The following is a 20008-nucleotide window of genomic DNA, read 5'->3' as shown; positions in this document are numbered from 1 at the left end:
TTAGATAGTTTGATTGATTGGGATAAATGTCTCTTTTAAACCCAGGAATTAATGAGATTCCGGAAGACGCCTACGCCGCAGCGGAACATAGCGATTCCGAGGAGTCCGAGAAGACAGATTCCAGCGACAGCGAGTATATTAGTGACGAGGAGAAGCCAAAGATTGAGCGGAATGTGGATGTCAAAGAGAGTATAAAAACTGAAAAGGTAGCAGTTTCCCCTTCTACATCAACAAAGAAGAAGGCCAAACCCGCCGCCGTGGCAGAGGTGAAAGATAATAGCAAAAGTACTCCTGCGGTGGCAGAGAAGGGGGAGGTGGTGGGGAAGGAAAAAACAGCCCCTGCTGTGGAGAAAGACGCTCCTGATAAAGGCAAAACGCAATCCGCTAAGGACAAACTAAAAGGGAAAGACGATACTGACTCGCCAACGGTACGCCTTGGCCTGGACTCGGATTCAGAGAGCGAATTGGTTATAGACCTCGGGGAGGATCACTCGGGGCGGGAAGGACGCAAGTCTAAGAAAGAGGCTAAGGAACCGCCAGCAAAGCACTCAGAAAGTACGTCTATCCCGATCATTATCAAAATATACAAGATTCAGAAGGTTCTGCTGTAATAAATGCATCTACTCTGGCTGCACTCTTCCACAGAGGATTCCATTCTGTGGAAGAGACTGCAATTCTATATTTTCATTTTCTCAGATTGTGAAGTTCATGGTGAGAGAAGTACCGAGGCTTCCTATGCTGATCCCTCCTTGTTATGCTTATCCTCTCGCTTTAGTTGTTTCTTCATCTCCTGTAACCAGTACGCAGATTAGATTCTGAGTTCTATGGTGGAGTTATTATCCCAGTTTAGAGACTGAGAAAGTGCTGAAGACGTTGGACCAGTAAGGCAGCCAGGCAGTGCGCATTTTCAGAAAAAAGTCATCAACCTTCCTTTTTCTCTCAGCACATGTAAAGTGGAGCGCCAGCAAAACCTTTTTTAGTTTAAAATCTGGTAGGGAAGACTTAGAACTTCTGTCAGGTTGGTATTGCTGTCCATGTCTCTGTTGGGTACGTTTCTCCTCATTAAGGCCTCTTTCACACTAGCTGTCTGATCGGGTCCGTCTGTCCGTTTTCAGGCAGACCTTATTTGACCCTCCATTCTCCTCTGTGGAGTGGCGGGTGTAAACGGACACGTGTCCATTTACACCAGCTTACATCCAATCCGATTCCTCTAAAAGCAGACGGATGGGGATCCGTTCCCCTTTCGTCTCGCTCAGGGGTGTCAAGCTCCATTTCATTATGGTTGCCCTCAAAGGGCTGGTTGTATCTTTAAGACTATATAAAGTTATATAGGGTTTTTTATCAGAGAATAGGTGCAGAAAATTACCCTGCACCCCACCAGGCGATGGGTGTGGCCTAATTGCAGTAATAGTAGGAGGATCCTAAAGGGGCACTAAATACCAGGAGTGCATTATGTGAGCTCAGGGGTGTGCTACGTAGGCAGTGCAGGGTTAAGGAGTGTGCTACGTAGGCAGTGCAGGGTTAAGGAGTGTGCTACGTAGGCAGTGCAGGGTTGAGGAGTGTGGTACGTAGGCAGTGCAGGGTTGAGGAGTGTGGTACGTAGGCAGTGCAGGGTTGAGGAGTGTGCTACGTAGGCAGTGCAGGGTTGAGGAGTGTGCTACGTACGCAGTGCAGGGTTGAGGAGTGTGCTGCGTACGGAGTGCAGGCTTGGGGCGTGTGCTCCTTGCAGAGTGCAGGCTTTGGGACGTGTGCTCCTTGCAGAGTGCAGGCTTTGGGAGTGTGCTCCTTGCAGAGTGCAGGCTTTGGGAAATGTGCTCCTTGCAGAGTGCAGGCTTTGGGAGTGTGCTCCTTGCAGAGTGCAGGCTTTGGGACGTGTGCTCCTTGCAGAGTGCAGGCTTTGGGAGTGTGCTCCTTGCAGAGTGCAGGCTTTGGGACGTGTGCTCCTTGCAGAGTGCAGGCTTTGGGACGTGTGCTCCTTGCAGAGTGCAGGCTTTGGGACGTGTGCTCCTTGCAGAGTGCAGACTTTGGGACGTGTGCTCCTTGCAGAGTGCAGGCTTTGGGACGTGTGCTCCTTGCAGAGTGCAGGCTTTGGGACGTGTGCTCCTTGCAGAGTGCAGGCTTTGGGACGTGTGCTCCTTGCAGAGTGCAGGCTTTGGGACGTGTGCTCCTTGCAGAGTGCAGGCTTTGGGACGTGTGCTCCTTGCAGAGTGCAGGCTTTGGGACGTGTGCTCCTTGCAGAGTGCAGGCTTTGGGACGTGTGCTCCTTGCAGAGTGCAGGCTTTGGGACGTGTGCTCCTTGCAGAGTGCAGGCTTTGGGAGTGTGCTCCTTGCAGAGTGCAGGCTTTGGGACGTGTGCTCCTTGCAGAGTGCAGGCTTTGGGACGTGTGCTCCTTGCAGAGTGCAGGCTTTGGGACGTGTGCTCCTTGCAGAGTGCAGGCTTTGGGACGTGTGCTCCTTGCAGAGTGCAGGCTTTGGGACGTGTGCTCCTTGCAGAGTGCAGGCTTTGGGACGTGTGCTCCTTGCAGAGTGCAGGCTTTGGGACGTGTGCTCCTTGCAGAGTGCAGGCTTTGGGACGTGTGCTCCTTGCAGAGTGCAGGCTTTGGGACGTGTGCTCCTTGCAGAGTGCAGGCTTTGGGACGTGTGCTCCTTGCAGAGTGCAGGCTTTGGGACGTGTGCTCCTTGCAGAGTGCAGGCTTTGGGACGTGTGCTCCTTGCAGAGTGCAGGCTTTGGGACGTGTGCTCCTTGCAGAGTGCAGGCTTTGGGACGTGTTCTCCTTGCAGAGTGCAGGCTTTGGGACGTGTGCTCCTTGCAGAGTGCAGGCTTTGGGACGTGTGCTCCTTGCAGAGTGCAGGCTTTGGGGAGTGTGCTCCTTGCAGAGTGCAGGCTTGGGGAGTGTGCTCCTTGCAGAGTGCAGGCTTGGGACATGTGCTCCTTGCAGAGTGCAGGCTTGGGGCGTGTGCTCCTTGCAGAGTGCAGGATTGGGGAGAGTGCAGGCAATAATTGCAATAATATTAGGAGGATCCTAAAGGGGCACTAAATACCAGGAGTGCATTATGTGAGCTCAGGGGTGTGCTACGTAGGCAGTGCAGGGTTGAGGAGTGTGCTACGTAGGCAGTGCAGGGTTGAAGAGTGTGCTACGTACGCAGTGCAGGGGTGAGGAGTGTGCTGCGTACGGAGTGCAGGCTTGGGGAGTGTGCTACTTGCAGAGTGCAGGCTTGCGGAGTGTGCTACTTGCAGAGTGCAGGCTTGGGGAGTGTGCTGCTTGGGGAGTGTGCTCCTTGCAGAGTGCAGGCTTGGGGAGTGTGCTCCTTGCAGAGTGCAGGCTTGGGGAGTGTGCTCCTTGCAGAGTGCAGGCTTGGGACGTGTGCTCCTTGCAGAGTGCAGGCTTGGGACGTGTGCTCCTTGCAGAGTGCAGGCTTGGGACGTGTGCTCCTTGCAGAGTGCAGGCTTGGGGCGTGTGCTCCTTGCAGAGTGCAGGCTTGGGGCGTGTGCTCCTTGCAGAGTGCAGGCTTGGGACGTGTGCTCCTTGCAGAGTGCAGGATTGGGGCGTGTTCTCCTTGCAGAGTGCAGGCTTGGGGCGTGTGCTCCTTGCAGAGTGCAGGATTGGGGAGAGTGCAGGCTTGGGGAGTGTGCTCCTTGCAGAGTGCAGGCTTGGGGCGTGTTCTCCTTGCAGAGTGCAGGCTTGGGGGCGTGTGCTCCTTGCAGAGTGCAGGCTTGGGGGCGTGTGCTCCTTGCAGAGTGCAGGATTGGGGAGAGTGCAGGCTTGGGGAGTGTGCTACTTGGAGAGTGCAGGCTTGGGGAGTGTGCTACTTGGAGAGTGCAGGCTTGGGGAGTGTGCTACTTGGAGAGTGCAGGCTTGGGGAGTGTGCTACTTGCAGAGTGCAGGCTTGGGGAGTGTGCTACTTGGAGAGTGCAGGCTTGGGGAGTGTGCTACTTGGAGAGTGCAGGCTTGGGGAGTGTGCTACTTGGAGAGTGCAAGCTTGGGGAGTGTGCTACTTGCAGAGTGCAGGCTTGGGGAGTGTGCTACTTGCAGAGTGCAGGCTTGAGGAGTGTGCTACTTGCAGAGTGCAGACTTGGGGAGTGTGCTACTTGCACAGTGCAGGCTTGGGGAGTGTGCTACTTGCAAAGTGCAGGCTTGGGGAGTTTGCTACTTGCAGAGTGCAGGCTTGAGGAGTGTGCTACTTGCAGAGTGCAGGCTTGGGGAGTGTGCTACTTGCAGAGTGCAGACTTGGGGAGTGTGCTACTTGCACAGTGCAGGCTTGGGGAGTGTGCTACTTGCAGAGTGCAGGCTTGGGGAGTGTGCTACTTGCAGAGTGCAGGCTTGGGGAGTGTGCTACTTGCAGAGTGCAGGCTTGGGGAGTGTGCTACGTACAGAGTGCAGGCTTGAGGAGTGTGCTATCCAAAGCATTCAAAAATTTAGATTTTGGCGTTTTGAATACTTTGAAGTGCAGAGGAGGGGACCCCAGATCCTCCATAAAGAGTACCTCTCATTCTTTGTGACTGCAATAAAAGTTATCAGATTTTTTTTAAAAAGGAACATTCTAAAAAAATAAATAAAATAAACAATGGATGTAAACATAGAAATAAGGATGACAGGTCCTCTTTATGGAGAGATCCGGGTCAAAAAGACCCAAAATCTCTCCTTTATCTTTAAAAACAAAAGATCAAAAAAAAATTGTTTACTTCCACCCCAGACCGGAAGTGATGTCACTCTGGTCCTCCAAGGCCATAGAGCTGATCAGAGACGATCTGGTCTTTGTTTGGCTCTGTGACCAGTCAACTGAACCGTCGGGAAATTTCTCGGGCGCGCCTGTAAGCCTGGGAAACACTGGCAAGCGTCGAGAGGGGGAACTAATTAGCCGCTCGGACCGCTTTCATGAAAAAGCCATCCGCTGGCTGAAAAAAAATATATATTTATACCGGGGTTATGGCTGATAGCTTCAGCCATAATCCTGGTAAACCACTTGCAAACCGCAACGTATATAAACATATTGTGGTCGGCGAGTGGTAATAGCCTGGATTGAAAATGGGACTGCGGGGGGGTTAAAAAAGCAAGCAGGAGAGAAGCTGGATGTAAGAAGTACCGAAACTTGCTAGCATAGTCCTAAAAGATGGGGAAAGTTTTGTGCCTGTGTTTATAAAGATAATGTGTTCCACCATTCTTATATCATCTGACAGTATATTCATACTCGGCAAAGCCTTGTGTGTAGGGAGGCTGAGGTAAGTCATGGGTGTAAATTTACCTATGTCCTCTTGATTTTGAATTCAATCAATCAGAAAACCCCTCTAGATTCTCAGACTGTCCAGCAGAGGGCAGTATATTTAATACACATAGCACCTCCCCCTTTTATCTTTTATTATTTTGTACTTTAACCCAAAATAATTCTGGGGCCCGCACACTCATTCCAAAACGGGATGGGGTAGATCCCCAAACAAAAAGCGGGACTCCTACAGTGTGCCAACAAGGGGAAGATACATGTGAGGAAAAGAAAAATCTGAAAAACAATTTATTGCAGAATATAGTTAAAAGTGCCATCTAAATGTTGAAAACATCAATACTGAATCCAACTGCAATATATTTGTTTCTCCGTACTTAAAGCATTTCAATCAGCGTGTGGAATCGACGCGTTTCGCATAATCTGCTTCATCAGGATCCATGCTGAACTATATATACCAGAAATGGCAAAGAAAAAGGGGCACCCCTGTCTTACACCTCCAAACTCCCTCCTCCTTAGGTAAGGCGGTATATGATGATATTATTGGTGGTACGTTCCAGTTCGGGCCCAACCTTTTATGGCTTTCCCCGTTTCCCATAATATGCTGGACTATACATACAAGAGATGGTTAAAAAAAAATAACCAAATACAATTGTATAAATCATAATGTCATAGAAACGCACACATAAAATACAAGACCTAGTAAAAAAAAAAAAATTGGTCAAGGAAAGTGACCTGAAGAAAGAGAGGAAAATAAACAAAATTAGGGACACCCCTATCCCACACCTACAAACTCCCCTCTCAACCCCCACATCCGCCATGCAAGTCCAGCCGGAGTATTGAGAAAAGGGGAGCTCACGGGGGTGGGGGGCAGTCATAAAAGGTTGGGCCTGAACCAATAATAATATATATCATATACCGCCTTACCTAAGGGGGAAGGAGTTTGGAGGTGTAAGATAGGGGTGCCCATTTTTTGTTTTCTTGTATGTGTAGTCCTGCGTGGATTCTGAGGAAGCAGATTATGCAAAACGCATCAATTTCACACGCTGGTTGTAACGTTTTATATATGGAGAAACAAATATATTGCAGTTGGATTCAGTATTGATCTTTTTAACATTTCTATGGCCTATGGCATTTTTACTCTATTCTGTAATAAAATTTATTCTGATTTTATATTTGTTGTCACGTCTATCTTCCCATTGTTGGCACACTGTAGAGTCCAACTTTTTTTTTTGGGATGAGTGTGGGTGCCCCAGAATTCTTTTTGAGTAGATTATTTTGGGATGACGCTTCAATGTGGAGTATTCTTATGTTGAATACTCCACATAGGAATGTGGATATATGCTCATATCACATTTTCAGGTTAGTCTTTATTATAACTTTATTTAAACCCAGACATTTCCTGGTTGGATAAACCCTGAACGTATGTCGGTCGCGGTCTGCAGATCAATTTATTGTGTTTTGCGTGTTGTTTCTTCTGACTAAATGGTCCTTTTGCGCAGGTAAGGCCTCTGCTAAGAGCAGCAGCCAGCCGGCCGTAGACACCCCAATCCTGACGCGTTCTGCAGCCCAGGCCGCCCCCGCAGTCGGAGTTACAGTGACCACCAGCGCTATAGCCTCTGCCACCACTCAGGCCGCGGCCACTGGGAGCCCGGTAAAGAAACAGAGACCCCTTCTGCCCAAAGAGACCGTACCCACGGCGCCGAAGGTGGTATGGAACCAGTCCAGCAAGTTTCAGACCTCGTCGCAGAAATGGCACATGCAGAAGGTGCAAAGGCAGCAACAGCAGCAGCAGACGACAGCGACGACGACGACGACAACAACAACGACCCAGCCGAGCACCCCGACCACCCCGACCACCCCAGCACCACCTCAGTCTCCGCAAGGCACGAGATACCAAACGCGACAGGCTGTTAAAGGTATGCACCGCAGATCTTTGACCATTTGTGTTTTGGCTGCACAGCTCCCTCATAACCTACCTTTTTTCACACACAATATTTTCTCGTGGTACACTGGGGGTTTAAAGATGCTGAGGTTTTGTCCCCACCGATGTAGGATACCATGGAAACAAGGGTAGGTGTCCTCGTTTTTGAAAGTATTATTCTGTGCAGACAGACACATCCAATCAGTTTATCTGTTTTATTATCTTCTCTATCATTTATCTGACTGCTGAGAACTGGGCAGACAAGGCAAGTGTGGGTTAGGGCTATTATGGGGGGGGTGATCTAATATAACTGAAACAGCAAATGTTATGCAGCTGCAGCATTTATCAGTCTCATCAGGATCCTGATGTAATTTGAATGATGAAGCCGTATCAGGTGCTGAGAGAATCCCTTCTACTCTTGCAGTCCGCTGTTGCTCTTTGCATAGTCAGATCCCGCAAAAGGACAATACATCTACCGAAAGCGGAGTTCCACCCATTTTGACTTTTTCCTTTGATCACAATGATCCCCCGCAGTACAGTCCTAAATAAATATTCAATTTTCTTTTTGTAAATATTATTTCTAAATTCCCTTTATATATATATATATATATATATATATATATATATATATATTTATATATATATGTGTGTGTATTTAGGTGGCACTTCTGGTCCCAGCCGCCTAGGCAATTTCGTTATTAGACGAGTCACTTGGACCCCTGGGATATGTTGTGTCACTTTTTTGGTGTTGCGTTCCATATGTGCAAACTGCAAAGAGAGATCACACAAATACTTACAGTGCCTTGAAAAAGTATTCATACCTCTTAAAATCTTTCAACATATTGTCCTGTTACAACCAAAAACGTAAATGTATTTATTGGAATTTTATTTGATAGACCGACACAAAGTGACACATAATTATGAAGTGGAATTAAAATGATAAATGGTTTTCAATATTTTTTACAAATATGTGAAAAAAGTGGCGTGCATTTGTTTTCAGCCGCCTTTACTCTAATACCCTAAATTAAAATCTAGTGAAACCAATTGCCTTCAGAAGTCACCTAATTAGTAAATAGAGTCCACCTGTGTGTAATTTAATCTCAGTATAAATACTGCTGATCTGTGAAGCCCTCAGAGGTTTATTGGAGAGCCTTGGGGAGCAAACCGCATCACGAAGGCTAAGGAACACACCAGACAGGTCAGGGATAAAGTTGTGGAGAAGTGTAAAGCAGGGTTAGGTAATAAAAAAAATATTCTAAGCTCTGAACAGCTCACGGAGCGCGCTGTTCAATCCATTATGGAAAAATGGAAAGAGTATGGCACAACTGCAACCCTACCAAGACATGGTCGTCCACCTAAACTGACCGGCCGGGCAAGGAGAGCATTTATCAGAAAAGCAGCCAAGAGGCCCATGGGAACTCTGGAGGAGCTGCAGAGATCCACAGCTCAGGTGGGAGAATCTGTCCACATGACAACTATTAGTCGTGCTCTCCACAAATCTGCCCTTTATGGAAGAGTGGCAAGAAGAAAGACATTGGTGAAAGAAAACCATAAGAAGTCCCGTTTGCAGTTTGTGAGAAGCCATGTGGGGGACACAGCAAACATGTGGAAGAAGGAGCTCTGCTCAGATGAGACCAAAATCCAACTTTTTGACATAAAAGCAAAACTCTATGTGTGGCGGAAAACTAGCACTGCACATCACCCTGAAAACACCATCCCCACCGTGAAACATGGTGGTGACAATATGTTTTGGGGATGCTTTTTTTCCAGCAAGGACAGGGAAGTTGGTCAGAGTTGGTGGGAAGATGGATGGAGCCAAATACAAGGCAATCCTAGAAGAAAACCTGTTAGAGTCTGCAAAAGACTTGAGACTGGGGCGGAGGTTCACCTTCCAGCAGGACAACGACCCGAAACCTACAGCCAGAGCTACAATGGAATGGTTTAGATCAAAGCATATTCATGTGTTAGAATGACCCAGTCACAGTTCAGACCTAAATCCAATTGAGAATCTGTGACAAGACTTGAAAATTGCTTTTCACAGACGCTCTCCATCCAATCTGACAAAGCTTGAGATATTCTGCAAAGAAGAATGGGCAAAAATGTCCCTCTCTAGATGTGCAAAGCTGGTAGAGACATCCCCAAAAAAGACTTGCAGCTGTAATTGCAGGGAAAGGCAGTTCTGCAAAGTATTGACTCCGGGGGGTGAATACAAATGCAGCCACACTTTTCACATATTTATTTGTAAAAATGTTGAAAACCATTTATTATTTTCCTCCACTTCACACTTATGTGCCACTTTGTGTTGAGATATCCCATAAGATCCCAATAAAATACATTTACGTTTTTAGTTGTTACATGAAAAAATGTGGAAAATGAATGAATACTTTTTCAAGGCACTGTACACGTATAACATTTATTAAAGATAATGAAAGCTAAAGAAAATATGACAAGAATACTTAAAGTGATACTAAAGTCTTTTTTTTTTTTTTGTTAAAAATAAAAAACCTGTTAAACTTACTGTAGAATGCATCAAGATAAAAAACCTTCTGACTTTACAACCACTTAAGTACAACTAAAGATGCTGTTTTCCCATGGAATCCCCATCTGCCTTTACACAGCATGGCCAGATGCCCAATGCAGCTCTGTTTTGAGACTATAATAGAATTCTAACTGAGCTAACAAACCTATAAACAAAGCTGCCAGCACATCAACCGAAGTAAAGTTGTCCAAATAATTATACAAAAAAAGTGCAGCGCTAAATTAACAGATACAGTCCAGTGATAGTGTATCAAAGATAATAAAAAATGAGTGAAAATAATTAATATATATTGGTGAGTCCCAGGTGTTCGAAGGTTAAACCATAAATGTGAAACCATCAGAACTTATGCAGCTGATCAAATGAAGAAGAGTCCCCACACCAACGAAGTGAATAATGAATGCGCTCACCAGAGTTTATGGACCCAAGTACCATATAGCAAATTGGTCAATCAAGTTTGATATTATCCATGGGTCTCCCAAAAGGTGGCTGTATCCAAGGATGTTCCCAAAAGTAGCGATATATTCTTGAACAAAGATGGCTAAATCTCCCAGTTAGATGTCCATACGTGGAAGTAAGCCAAACAACACAGACATAGTGTAATACCGCTTACAAAGACATTTATTAAAAAAGGGATAAAAAAAAACGTACAAATATCCATGTAAACCAGCATATAGAATAAAGGAATTGTGGCGGATGGCAAATAACATGGCTCTGACACGTTTCGTCACTTCTGTCTTCCTCCTAGCATATTGCCCAATATCCTAGGGCAATATTCTATGAGGAAGTCAGATGTGACGAAACGCGTCAGAGCCACGTTATTTGCTTAGTTGCTCTCCATTCTCGGCATTGTATGTGAAATCAGAGCAACTAGAGGTCGAGCAGCTGACGGCTTTAAGATATACTGATGCTGAAGAGGGAAGAAAGCAGCAGGAATGACAGACTGTGCCTGTGTGACTGGGGGGGGGGGGGATGATAGGACAAACTCTGCTGCCAGGGGGAGACAAAACAGTTAAACTTACATGGATAGTGTCTTATCTTACCTCCCTTTATAATCTCTCCTTTCTCCCTCATCTGTTAACTTTAGCACTGTAAAGCTTCTGTCAGCCTTCCTCTCTTACTGTACCAAGACATACGATCAGGGCTGGAAATGCACACATTTTAAAGTGATTGTAAAGTCTCTTTTTTTTTTTTTTTTTTTTTAAATAACAAACCTGTCACACTTACCACATCTGTGTAGTTTGTTTTGCACAGAGCAGCCTGGATCCTCCTTTTCTCTTTGGCTCTCCTGGCCCCTCCCTCCCTTTGAGTGCCCCCACAGCAAGCAGCTTGCTATGGGGCACCCGAGCCGAGGCACAGCTCCATGTATCCACTCAGACACGGAGCTATGGTGCAGCCCTGTTCCCTCTCTCTCCGCATTGGCTAACTGACTTTGATTGACAGCAGCCAATGGTGCTCCTGCTGTGTTTTAGCCAATGAGGAGGAGAGTCCTGGATGACTGAGACATTCATGGACATCGCTGGAATGAGGGGGGGCTCAGGTAAGTATTAGGGGGGCTGCTACACACAGAAGGTTTTTTTTTTTTTATTCTAGTGCATAGAATGCTTTAAGATAAAAAACCTTCTGACTTTACAACTCCTTTAATCAACGAACCAAGGAGAGAGGGGGGGGGGAGTTCTGATTAAGGAAGTGACGTCTATAGGCTTCAACAAAATGGCAGCCTCCAGCAAGAAGAAACCATGCTGGATGCAATTTACAGCACACACTAATTTTGGTAGCATAATTATTAATGTGGAATGTAGGTAATAAAGAACATTTAAATTGTTCTCGATGGGCTGTCTGTTCTGAAATGCGAATAATATATAAGCTGCAATGGTCAGCAATTATATGTTCATCTCACGTAATGCTCTTGTGATTGTAGCCGTGCAGCAGAAGGAAGTCACACTCACCACAACTACGTCCACCATAACGCTGGTGACCAGCGCCCCGCCACTGGCCATGGTGACCAGCCCGGCACAATCCCTGAGCTCCTCCATTACAAGTGACCTGCCCATCGCCACAGCCTCTGCCGACGTGGCCGCCGACATCGCCAAGTACACCAGCAAGGTGAGCTCAAAGGAGGGTTTTATTCTGACATTTCTGTACTGTCACCTCATCAGAGGGTCTCTTTACATGCAAGCTTCAGTCCTGAGATGGCACGTACAGTTTTGGTTGGACATACACTTTAGGACTGCTGTGAAAACTTGGGGCTATTGCACGCTGTGTTGAGTTTTTTAACATTTTTGAAGAAATAAGGTTTGGTTCACTCTCAACATTTTAACTGAACATGATTGTTTGTTTCTGAATGTTTTCCTGAACTGCCAGCACCGTGTCCTGCCGCCAGGATTGCAGTGGCATGAGTGATGCGTTTTAATTTGGCTTTCTCCTTGTTTTCAGATGATGGAAGCTATTAAAGGCACGATGACAGAAATCTACAATGACCTTTCCAAAAACACAACGGGAAGCACCATAGCAGAGGTATGCCGTGTGTGTGATTGCCTTTTAAATTGAGATGATGGTGCTTTTTTTAGGGGGTTTGTGAGGTTTGCATGAGAGCAGTTTTTGATGTGGCTGCGGAATATTTTCATGCTTTCTCTTTATTTATGTGATGGTTTTTAATGCCTCAGGCCTGCTGCACTTTAAAACCTACTATATGCGTTGTGTTAAAATGTAACGCTAAGTTATAGCGTCTACAAACTATGGGATGTTTTTATGGAATTTTAAATAATTTTTACTGGTAATGGGGGGCGATCAGCGACTTATAGCGGGACTGCGATATTGCGACGGACAAATCGGACACCAAGTGACACTTTTTTTGGGGACCGGTGACACCAATACAGTGATCATTGCTAAAAAATATGCACTGTCACTGTACCAATGACACTGGCAGGGAAGGGGTTAACATGGGGCGATCAAAGGGTTAAATGTACCCCCAGGGAGTGCTTTCTAACTCTGTGGGGGGTTGCTTTAACTGTGGGAAGACAGAGATCCTGTGTTCCTGCTTAGCAGAAACACAGGATCTCTATCTTCCCTTGTCACAGAACGGCGATCTGCCTTGTTTATATAGGCTCTCTCGGGAACAATCGGCGGGTCCTGGCGAACATCAGGCCCGCCAAACCCGCTCATTGGCTCCCACCATGTCTAATCACAGCTGGAGCAGGTCACCAGCGGAGCGCGAAGCAAGAGATGATGTACCTGTATGTGATTTCAGGCAGAAGAGCCACCGCCCTGCAGTATATGTACGTTGGGTGGTCGGCAAGTGGCTAAGGATGACGGTGGGTGCTCTGCAATTCACTGGTTAGGTAGCTGGCACCCACCAGTGTCCTCAACGTCCAGTGAATAGGTGGTTGCTAAGGAGCCAACACCCACCAGCCTCCTTGACCACCAACCAGTCACTGGTTGTTAAAGATGCCAGTGGGTACTGGCTCTGCTATTCACTGGTTGGTAAGGATGTCGGCGTGTGGCTACAGCCTGCAGTACTGACCATTGTTTCCGGACGGTGGGGAAGTCTCCCCACTGTCGGGATACAAAGAAACAGCGGAAGAATTCCCCACATCAAATGTGTGCATGAAGGATTTGGGTCAGTTTTTTTTTTATTCAACCCGGTGGTTGAACAAAAAAAAAAAAAAAAACTCCTCTATGGTGAGCTTAAAGCGGAACTTTACTTGCCCTGGCTCCAGTGATGCGGCTCTCCCGAGCTCCCCGCCAGGCTGCTGACATCTTTGGGCGGCCATCTTCTGGGTCTTGATCACCGTCTGCGTCAATGGCCCGGGTGGGGATGATAGCACTCCTGCGCAGGAGAGGTCTGCAAAAAAGCTTTATAAATTCTGCAGTTTGAACGGCTGTAGAAAAGAGATGACGGCAGGTAAACAGGTACAACTTATGTAGGAGGATTTGTTTCATCTCTGTGTATCACCTGAGGCCAGTCACTTCAGCTTCCTTAGCTTGAAAGGTTAGAAAGGTGTACTTCCATTTTAACCCTAAACCATGACCCCAGAGTTATTTACTAGAAACCAGCTTTTATTATAGGACAGCTTGTTTGATGATGTTTGCTCCCACTTAATATCTTGTCCTCATCGCAGATTCGCCGATTAAGAATCGAGATTGAAAAACTGCAGTGGCTTCATCAGCAGGAGCTCTCGGAAATGAAGCATAACCTGGGTAAGGAGAAGAATCTGTGTCGGGGGTTCATATAGCCCGTGTTTTGCTATCTAGATTTATTTACATGTTTGTAAAAAATAAATAAAATGCTGGATGGGTCTACTACCCCTTCTGTACAAGGACAGGGTGATCTGCACATGAGGAAGTCATGTGACAGTGACGAAACATGTCGTGTGGAGACAATGATCTGCATATGAGAAAGTAATGTAAGTGACGAAACCTGTCGGCCTGAGCCAACAGTCCGCACTTAAGCCATCAGCCACTGGTCTACGAGTATATGATCACAGAGGGATTAAGGCAGAATGGGGCCCTAGGCATCCTGCTTAGGTTGCCTTGGGCCCCCTGGACATCCACCGGGCCCTAGGCTTCTGCTTGGGTTTCCTTTGGGCCTCCTGGACATCCTTTGGGCCCTAGGCTCCTGCTTAGGTTGCCTTGGGCCCTCTGAACATCCACCGTGCCCTAGGTTCCTCTTTAGGTTACCTTGGGCCCCCTGGACATCCACTGGGTCCTAGTCTCCTGCTTAGGTAGACTTGGGGCCTCCTGGACATCCACGGGGCCCTAGGCTCCTGCTTAGGTTGCCTTGCTCCGGTTCTGTCAAGTTATATCACACACAGATATAAACCTGATAACATTCTGTAAGACACCGGCATCTACGGGGATAGCCTGTAACTGATAATTATTTGAAGGAATTACAGTTATCTTGTAGGTTGCAGGTTCAGGCCTCTGTATTTTTGGTCTACTCTTGGCAATTTCCACTCGCTGGTGGGCTGTCACATTCGTGTATACGTGTTCCCTGAAACGGGTTGTGATATAAGCCATATGCATGTACAAATTTCATGTCATCGTTAGACCGCTGTTGCAATGTTTGCACTGCCATCTGCTGCTCAGGAATGAGATTGCAGCTTAGTAGAATGGCTATTATCTGACACAGTAACCACAGCTGGATAGATAATTTTCTCTTTTGTTCACTGAGGGACACAGCTCTTCATATTCGTGACCATAGGGTTATAGCGCCACCTTCAGGAGTCGGACACTAGGCAGAAAAAAACAAACACAGCACCACCTATGGGCAGTCCAAGCTGATAGTAATTCCTCTCTGCGCTATAGTAGACAGCTCGGTTCTTGCTGCCTAGTGTAGAAGTAAGACCTAGCACCTTGCTGTGACCTGACTAACTATGCAACTATGATCTTGTCAGTCTTAAAGGTATTGCTTCTTATCTAATGCTGATGCGACTTCACTCACCGAAGTTGCACTGGATATTGCATGAGAATCGCATGAATGTGAGTCTAGCCTAATAAGAAGCTGGTGTTTTTTATTTAATCCATTGCATGTAATGTCAGTCTTGAGTCCTCATGATGTTCCTGTCCTAATCTAGAACTCACGATGGCTGAGATGAGGCAGAGTCTGGAGCAGGAGAGGGACCGGTTGATAGCAGAAGTCAAGAAGCAAACAGAGCTGGAGAAACAGCAGGCGGTGGACGAGACGAAGAAGAAACAGTGGTGTGCCAACTGCAAAAAGGAAGCCATCTTCTACTGCTGCTGGAACACCAGCTACTGCGACTATCCCTGCCAGCAAGCCCACTGGCCAGAACACATGAAGTCCTGCACACAGTCAGGTATATGCTCATGTGACAGCGGTGGTGCATGAAGTCACATGCCTGGGGGGGTGGCTGCAGGCTTAGATTTTTATAAGCTGTATATAAAATATACATATATCAATCCTTATTGTGTTATTTTGCACATTTTGCATTGCTATTTATATTGATTTCATAAGAAGGATTGATATATGTGTATTTTATATCCATATTACTATTATTCCTACTTTTTATGATCATTATTTCTGATTTAGTTCTACCACATCACTATTTATTCCACTTTTATGATCATTATTTGTGATTTATTCTTCATATTTTATTTATTCTACTTTCAATATCTCCACGGTTTTTATTCTGTAGTCCACCATTCCTAGAAATCAAGCGCTGATTTCCCCTCTTCTTTTACCTCTTTGAGTATGTTGTGTCACTACTTAATCAGCCGCTGATTTCAGTGTTCCACCAATACTCCATCATCTCACCTTTTATTCCTCACATTTAAATAAATACAAATTATACTGCGCTTAATCAGATAAAAAGGTAGATTACAATATCAGCTGCTAGCATAAAAAAGTTGTTGTACCTCAACCCAAAAACATGAAAACAAAGTATGCAGTAGTAAAGTAATCACAATGGTTTGTCAATAGTTGAGGTAGTGACAAGCACAGTACATCAAAATGACTATAAGCAATACAAAAAGTCCATAGGGAAAGGAATCCAATAAGAAGTCCAAGACCCAAGTGTTGAATTAGAAGATGTGACCTCCACCAAGCACCAGTGTGTATGGCCTCTTACCATAATCAGATGATCCCCATTACAGGGATCTCAAACGCCATTGACAATGACTGGTGGAGGTCACATCTTCTAATTCAACACTTGAGTCTTGGACTTCTTATTGGATTCCTTTCCCTATGGACTTTTTGTATTGCTTATAGTCATTTTGATGTACTGTGCTTGTCACTACCTCAACTATTGACAAACCATTGTGATTACTTTACTAAGCGCTGCCTACTTTGTTTTCATATTCCTCACATTTACCTCAGTGGTAGCGCATTGTTTCCCCTCCTCTTGTCTTAGGTGAGCCCTTCCTCTTTGGATATCAACATGCAGTAAGGTGGCGGGGGTTAGTAAGTCATAGGTGCAAGCTGCACCCAGCACCTCTTTCTGCAGTGCCCGACTCACGGAAAAAGTGGCCTGAATGATGAATTGGCAATCCTAAGCAATAGAGTAATGGTTGTTCAATCTGGACAAATCACAATGACCCATGGAACAAAAAAAAAAAAAAAAGCTGTAAGGTTATATAAACCCTTTGTGCTCAGAGATCATTGACGCCTTGAATCGCGTGCCAAATTTAGTATTAACAGCATCTGTTGGTAAAATTACTGATGAGACGTAGCTAATTTCCATAAATAAATAATTAAAGTGCCCCCTGACAACTTTTTTTTGCTGGGGAGGAAGGAAGTCGGGTCAGGGGCACGGCCACAGCAGCTTCCAACTAACGATAGGCAGAGGCTGCCTCAGAGTGGAGGGGAGCATGTGCAGTGTTTCTGACTCCTACCACCAGGACCACTTCAAATCACTGAAGTGGTCATGGGGGTTAGAGTGTTCCTTTATTATCTCTCAGAAGAAGTAAACCTCTGCATACTGATTTCATTTCATTTCATCATCCTCTAGTTGTGTTAGATTAGTGCGGGGGGAACGGCGGCGATTTATTACTTATATACCTTAACTATAGTCTATATTTTATATGCGGCCCGAGAAAATTTCTCTACACTCATTGTGGCCCAGAGAAGCCAAAAGGTTGGACACCCATGTTCTAAAGGCTCAAGGTTTCTTCTGTGTGCAGCACCCCCCCCCCCCCTCAATACTCACCTGAACCCCACCACGATCCAGCAATGTGCGTGAGAGCCTCGGCTCTCCAGGGGCTCTCTCATTGGCCGAGACAGCAGTGGGCATTTGGCTCCTGCTGCTGTCAATCACAGCCAGTGAGCCAATGAGAAGAGAGAGAGGGCGAGGCCTGAGCCGCAGCTCTGTCTGTGAATGGACACGCAGAGCAGTGGCTCAGGAGCTTTTTATGGGGCACTTGGCAGGAGAGAGGGGGCTGTGGACCTGAAAAGAGGAGGATTGGAGCTGCTCTGTGCAAAACCACTGCACAGAGCAGGTAAGTATAACAGGTTTGTTTTTTGTAAACAGCAAGCCTTTATTATCACTTTCAGGTGGTTCTAAAAGCAGAAAGTGTTTTACCTTAATGGATTCTATGCATAAAGGTAAACAAACTTCTGCATGAATCTCCCCCCAGCTCCCCCTTATACAGAGCATCTGGAAAGTATTCACAGCGCTTCTCTTTTTCTATGTTTTGTTATGTTACAGCCTTATTCCAAAATTGATTAAATTCATTATTTTCCTCAAAATTCTACAAACATTCCCCCATAATGACGTGAGAGAAGTTTGTTTGAAATCTTTGCAAATTTATTAAATATAAAAAAACAAAAAAAATCCCATGTACATAAGTATTCACACCCTTTGTTCAATACTTTGGTGAAGCTCCTTTGGCACCAATTACAGCCTCAAGTCTTTCTGAGTATGATGCTACAAGCTTGGCTCTCCTATTTTTGGGAAGTTTCTCCTATTCTTCTTTGCAGGACTTCTCAAGCTCCATCAGGTTGGATGGGGAGTGTCGGTGCACAGCCATTTTTAGATCTCTCCAGAGATGTTCAATCGGGTTCAAGTCTGGGCTCTGGCTGGACCACTCAAGGACATTCACAGAGTTGTCCCGTAGCCACTCCTTTGTTATCTTGGCTGTGTGCTTAGGGTCGTTGTCCTGTTGGAAGATAAACCTTCGCCCCAGTCTGAGGTCCAGAGCGCTCTGGAGCTGGTTTTCATCAAGGATGTCTGTATATTGCTGCATTCATCTTTCCCTCAATCCTGACTAGTCTCCCAGTTCCTGCTGCTGAAAAACATCCCCAAAGCATGATGCTGCCACCACCATGCTTCACTGTAGAGATGGTATTGGCCAGGTGATGAGCGGTGCCTGGTTTCCTCCAGACATGACGCTTGCCGTTCAGGCCAAAGAGTTCAATCTTTGTTTCATCAGACCAGAGAATTTTGTTTCTCATGGTCAGAGTCTTTCAGGGGCCGTTTGGCAAACTGCAGACGGGCTGTCATGTGACTTTTATCGAGAAGTGGTTTCTTTCTAGCCACTCTACCATACAGGCCTGATTGGTGGAGTGCTGCAGAAATGGTTGTTCTTCTGGAAAGTTCTCTTCTTTCCACAGAAAGACGCTGGAGCTCTGTCAGAGTGACCATCGGGTTCTTGGTCACCTCCCTGACTAAGGCCCTTCTCCCCCTCATTGCTCAGTTTGGCCGGGCGGCCCGCTCTAGGAAGAGTCCTGATGGTTCCAAACTTCTTCCATTTACAGATGATGGAGGCCACTGTGCTCATTGGGACCTTCAATGCTGCTGAAATAGGGGGGAGGGGCCCGGAGCTCCAGCCAGGGACCCGAGAAGAGGAGGATCTGGGCTGCCCTGTGCAAAACCGACTGCATAGAGGAGGAAAGTGTAACATGCTTGTTATTTTAATAGAAAAAAGAGACTTTACAATCACTTTAACTAAGCAAACCAAAGATAGAAGCTGATTGGTTATTGTGCACAGCTGCTCCAAATTCTGTCTGCTTCAGTTTTAATGAGTCCCCCCCCCCCCCCAGTGACTGTTTAGTACCCGGTGCTGGGTAGTTATGTCACTGACCTCACATTATCTTGGTGAAAGGTTTTGCTTTAATGTCACGAGAAGCAGTCGCCCGGTCATTTCCTGTGCAGAGACGGTAAGAGCTGTGATGATGCTTTTACTGTTTGCCGTGATCATTATCATCTGTTCTTGCCATATTATGGGAAGGAACGTGTCTTGCATTAAAGTAATGGCAAAGTCTCTCTTTTTTTTTTAAGTTTTTTTTAAAAATAACAAACATGTTACACTTCCCTCCTCTATGCAGTTGGTTTTGCACAGAGCAGCCCGGATCCTCCTCTTCTCAGGTCCCTCTTCGGTGCTCCTGGCCCCCCTCTACTTTTGAGTGCCCCCACAGCAAGCAGCTTGCTATGGGGGTGTTCTGCTGCAAACTCTAACTCGCCAAAATCTCCAACCACGTCACTTCCTGTGACTCACCAGAAGCAATATTTGGGGATTTGGACAAGTTGCTGTTTTCACAGACCTCCTGCAGCCTATACATTACGGTACACGCTATAATGAGTGGACATTGTTAGTCTGCCTGCTACTAACCAACAACATGGCCACCTCCAAGGCGGCGACGACTTTTTTCCTCCTTACCCGGTGTTCTGTGAAAACAGCCAATTGCTCTTGTACCGGAGTGTATAGGCTGCAGGGGGTCTGTGAAAACAGCAGCTCGTCCAAATCCCCAATTATTGCTGCTGGAGATTCACCGGAAGTGACGTGGTTGGAGATTTTGGCGAGTTGGAATTTTGGGCAGAACAGGGGCACTCAAGCCGGGTCACAGCTCCCTGTGTACATTCAAAGCCCCGTCCCCT

At 46.3% G+C, this 20008-nt stretch overlaps 1 protein-coding gene across 9 annotated transcripts in view; it reads left to right on the top strand.

The window, feature by feature from the left end:
• ZMYND8 (zinc finger MYND-type containing 8) overlaps window positions 1-20008 on the top strand; it is a 190857-nt gene that overhangs the window by 160592 nt on the left and 10257 nt on the right. For all 9 annotated transcript variants that reach the window (XM_082272173.1, XM_082272167.1, XM_082272174.1 and 6 more), the window contains 6 exons: window positions 46-555; window positions 6720-7136; window positions 11599-11783; window positions 12114-12194; window positions 13799-13877; window positions 15254-15493. In XM_082272173.1, the coding sequence (XP_082128299.1) occupies window positions 46-555; window positions 6720-7136; window positions 11599-11783; window positions 12114-12194; window positions 13799-13877; window positions 15254-15493 (1512 nt within the window). The remainder of the gene's footprint in view (window positions 1-45; window positions 556-6719; window positions 7137-11598; window positions 11784-12113; window positions 12195-13798; window positions 13878-15253; window positions 15494-20008) is intronic.

The sequence above is a fragment of the Pelophylax lessonae genome, assembly GCF_965119305.1.
Source record: "Pelophylax lessonae genome assembly, chromosome: 11".
Taxonomy (NCBI): domain Eukaryota; kingdom Metazoa; phylum Chordata; class Amphibia; order Anura; family Ranidae; genus Pelophylax; species Pelophylax lessonae.
The sequence above is the reverse complement of the archived record's forward strand: the minus strand, read 5'-3'. Positions and strand labels throughout refer to the sequence as shown.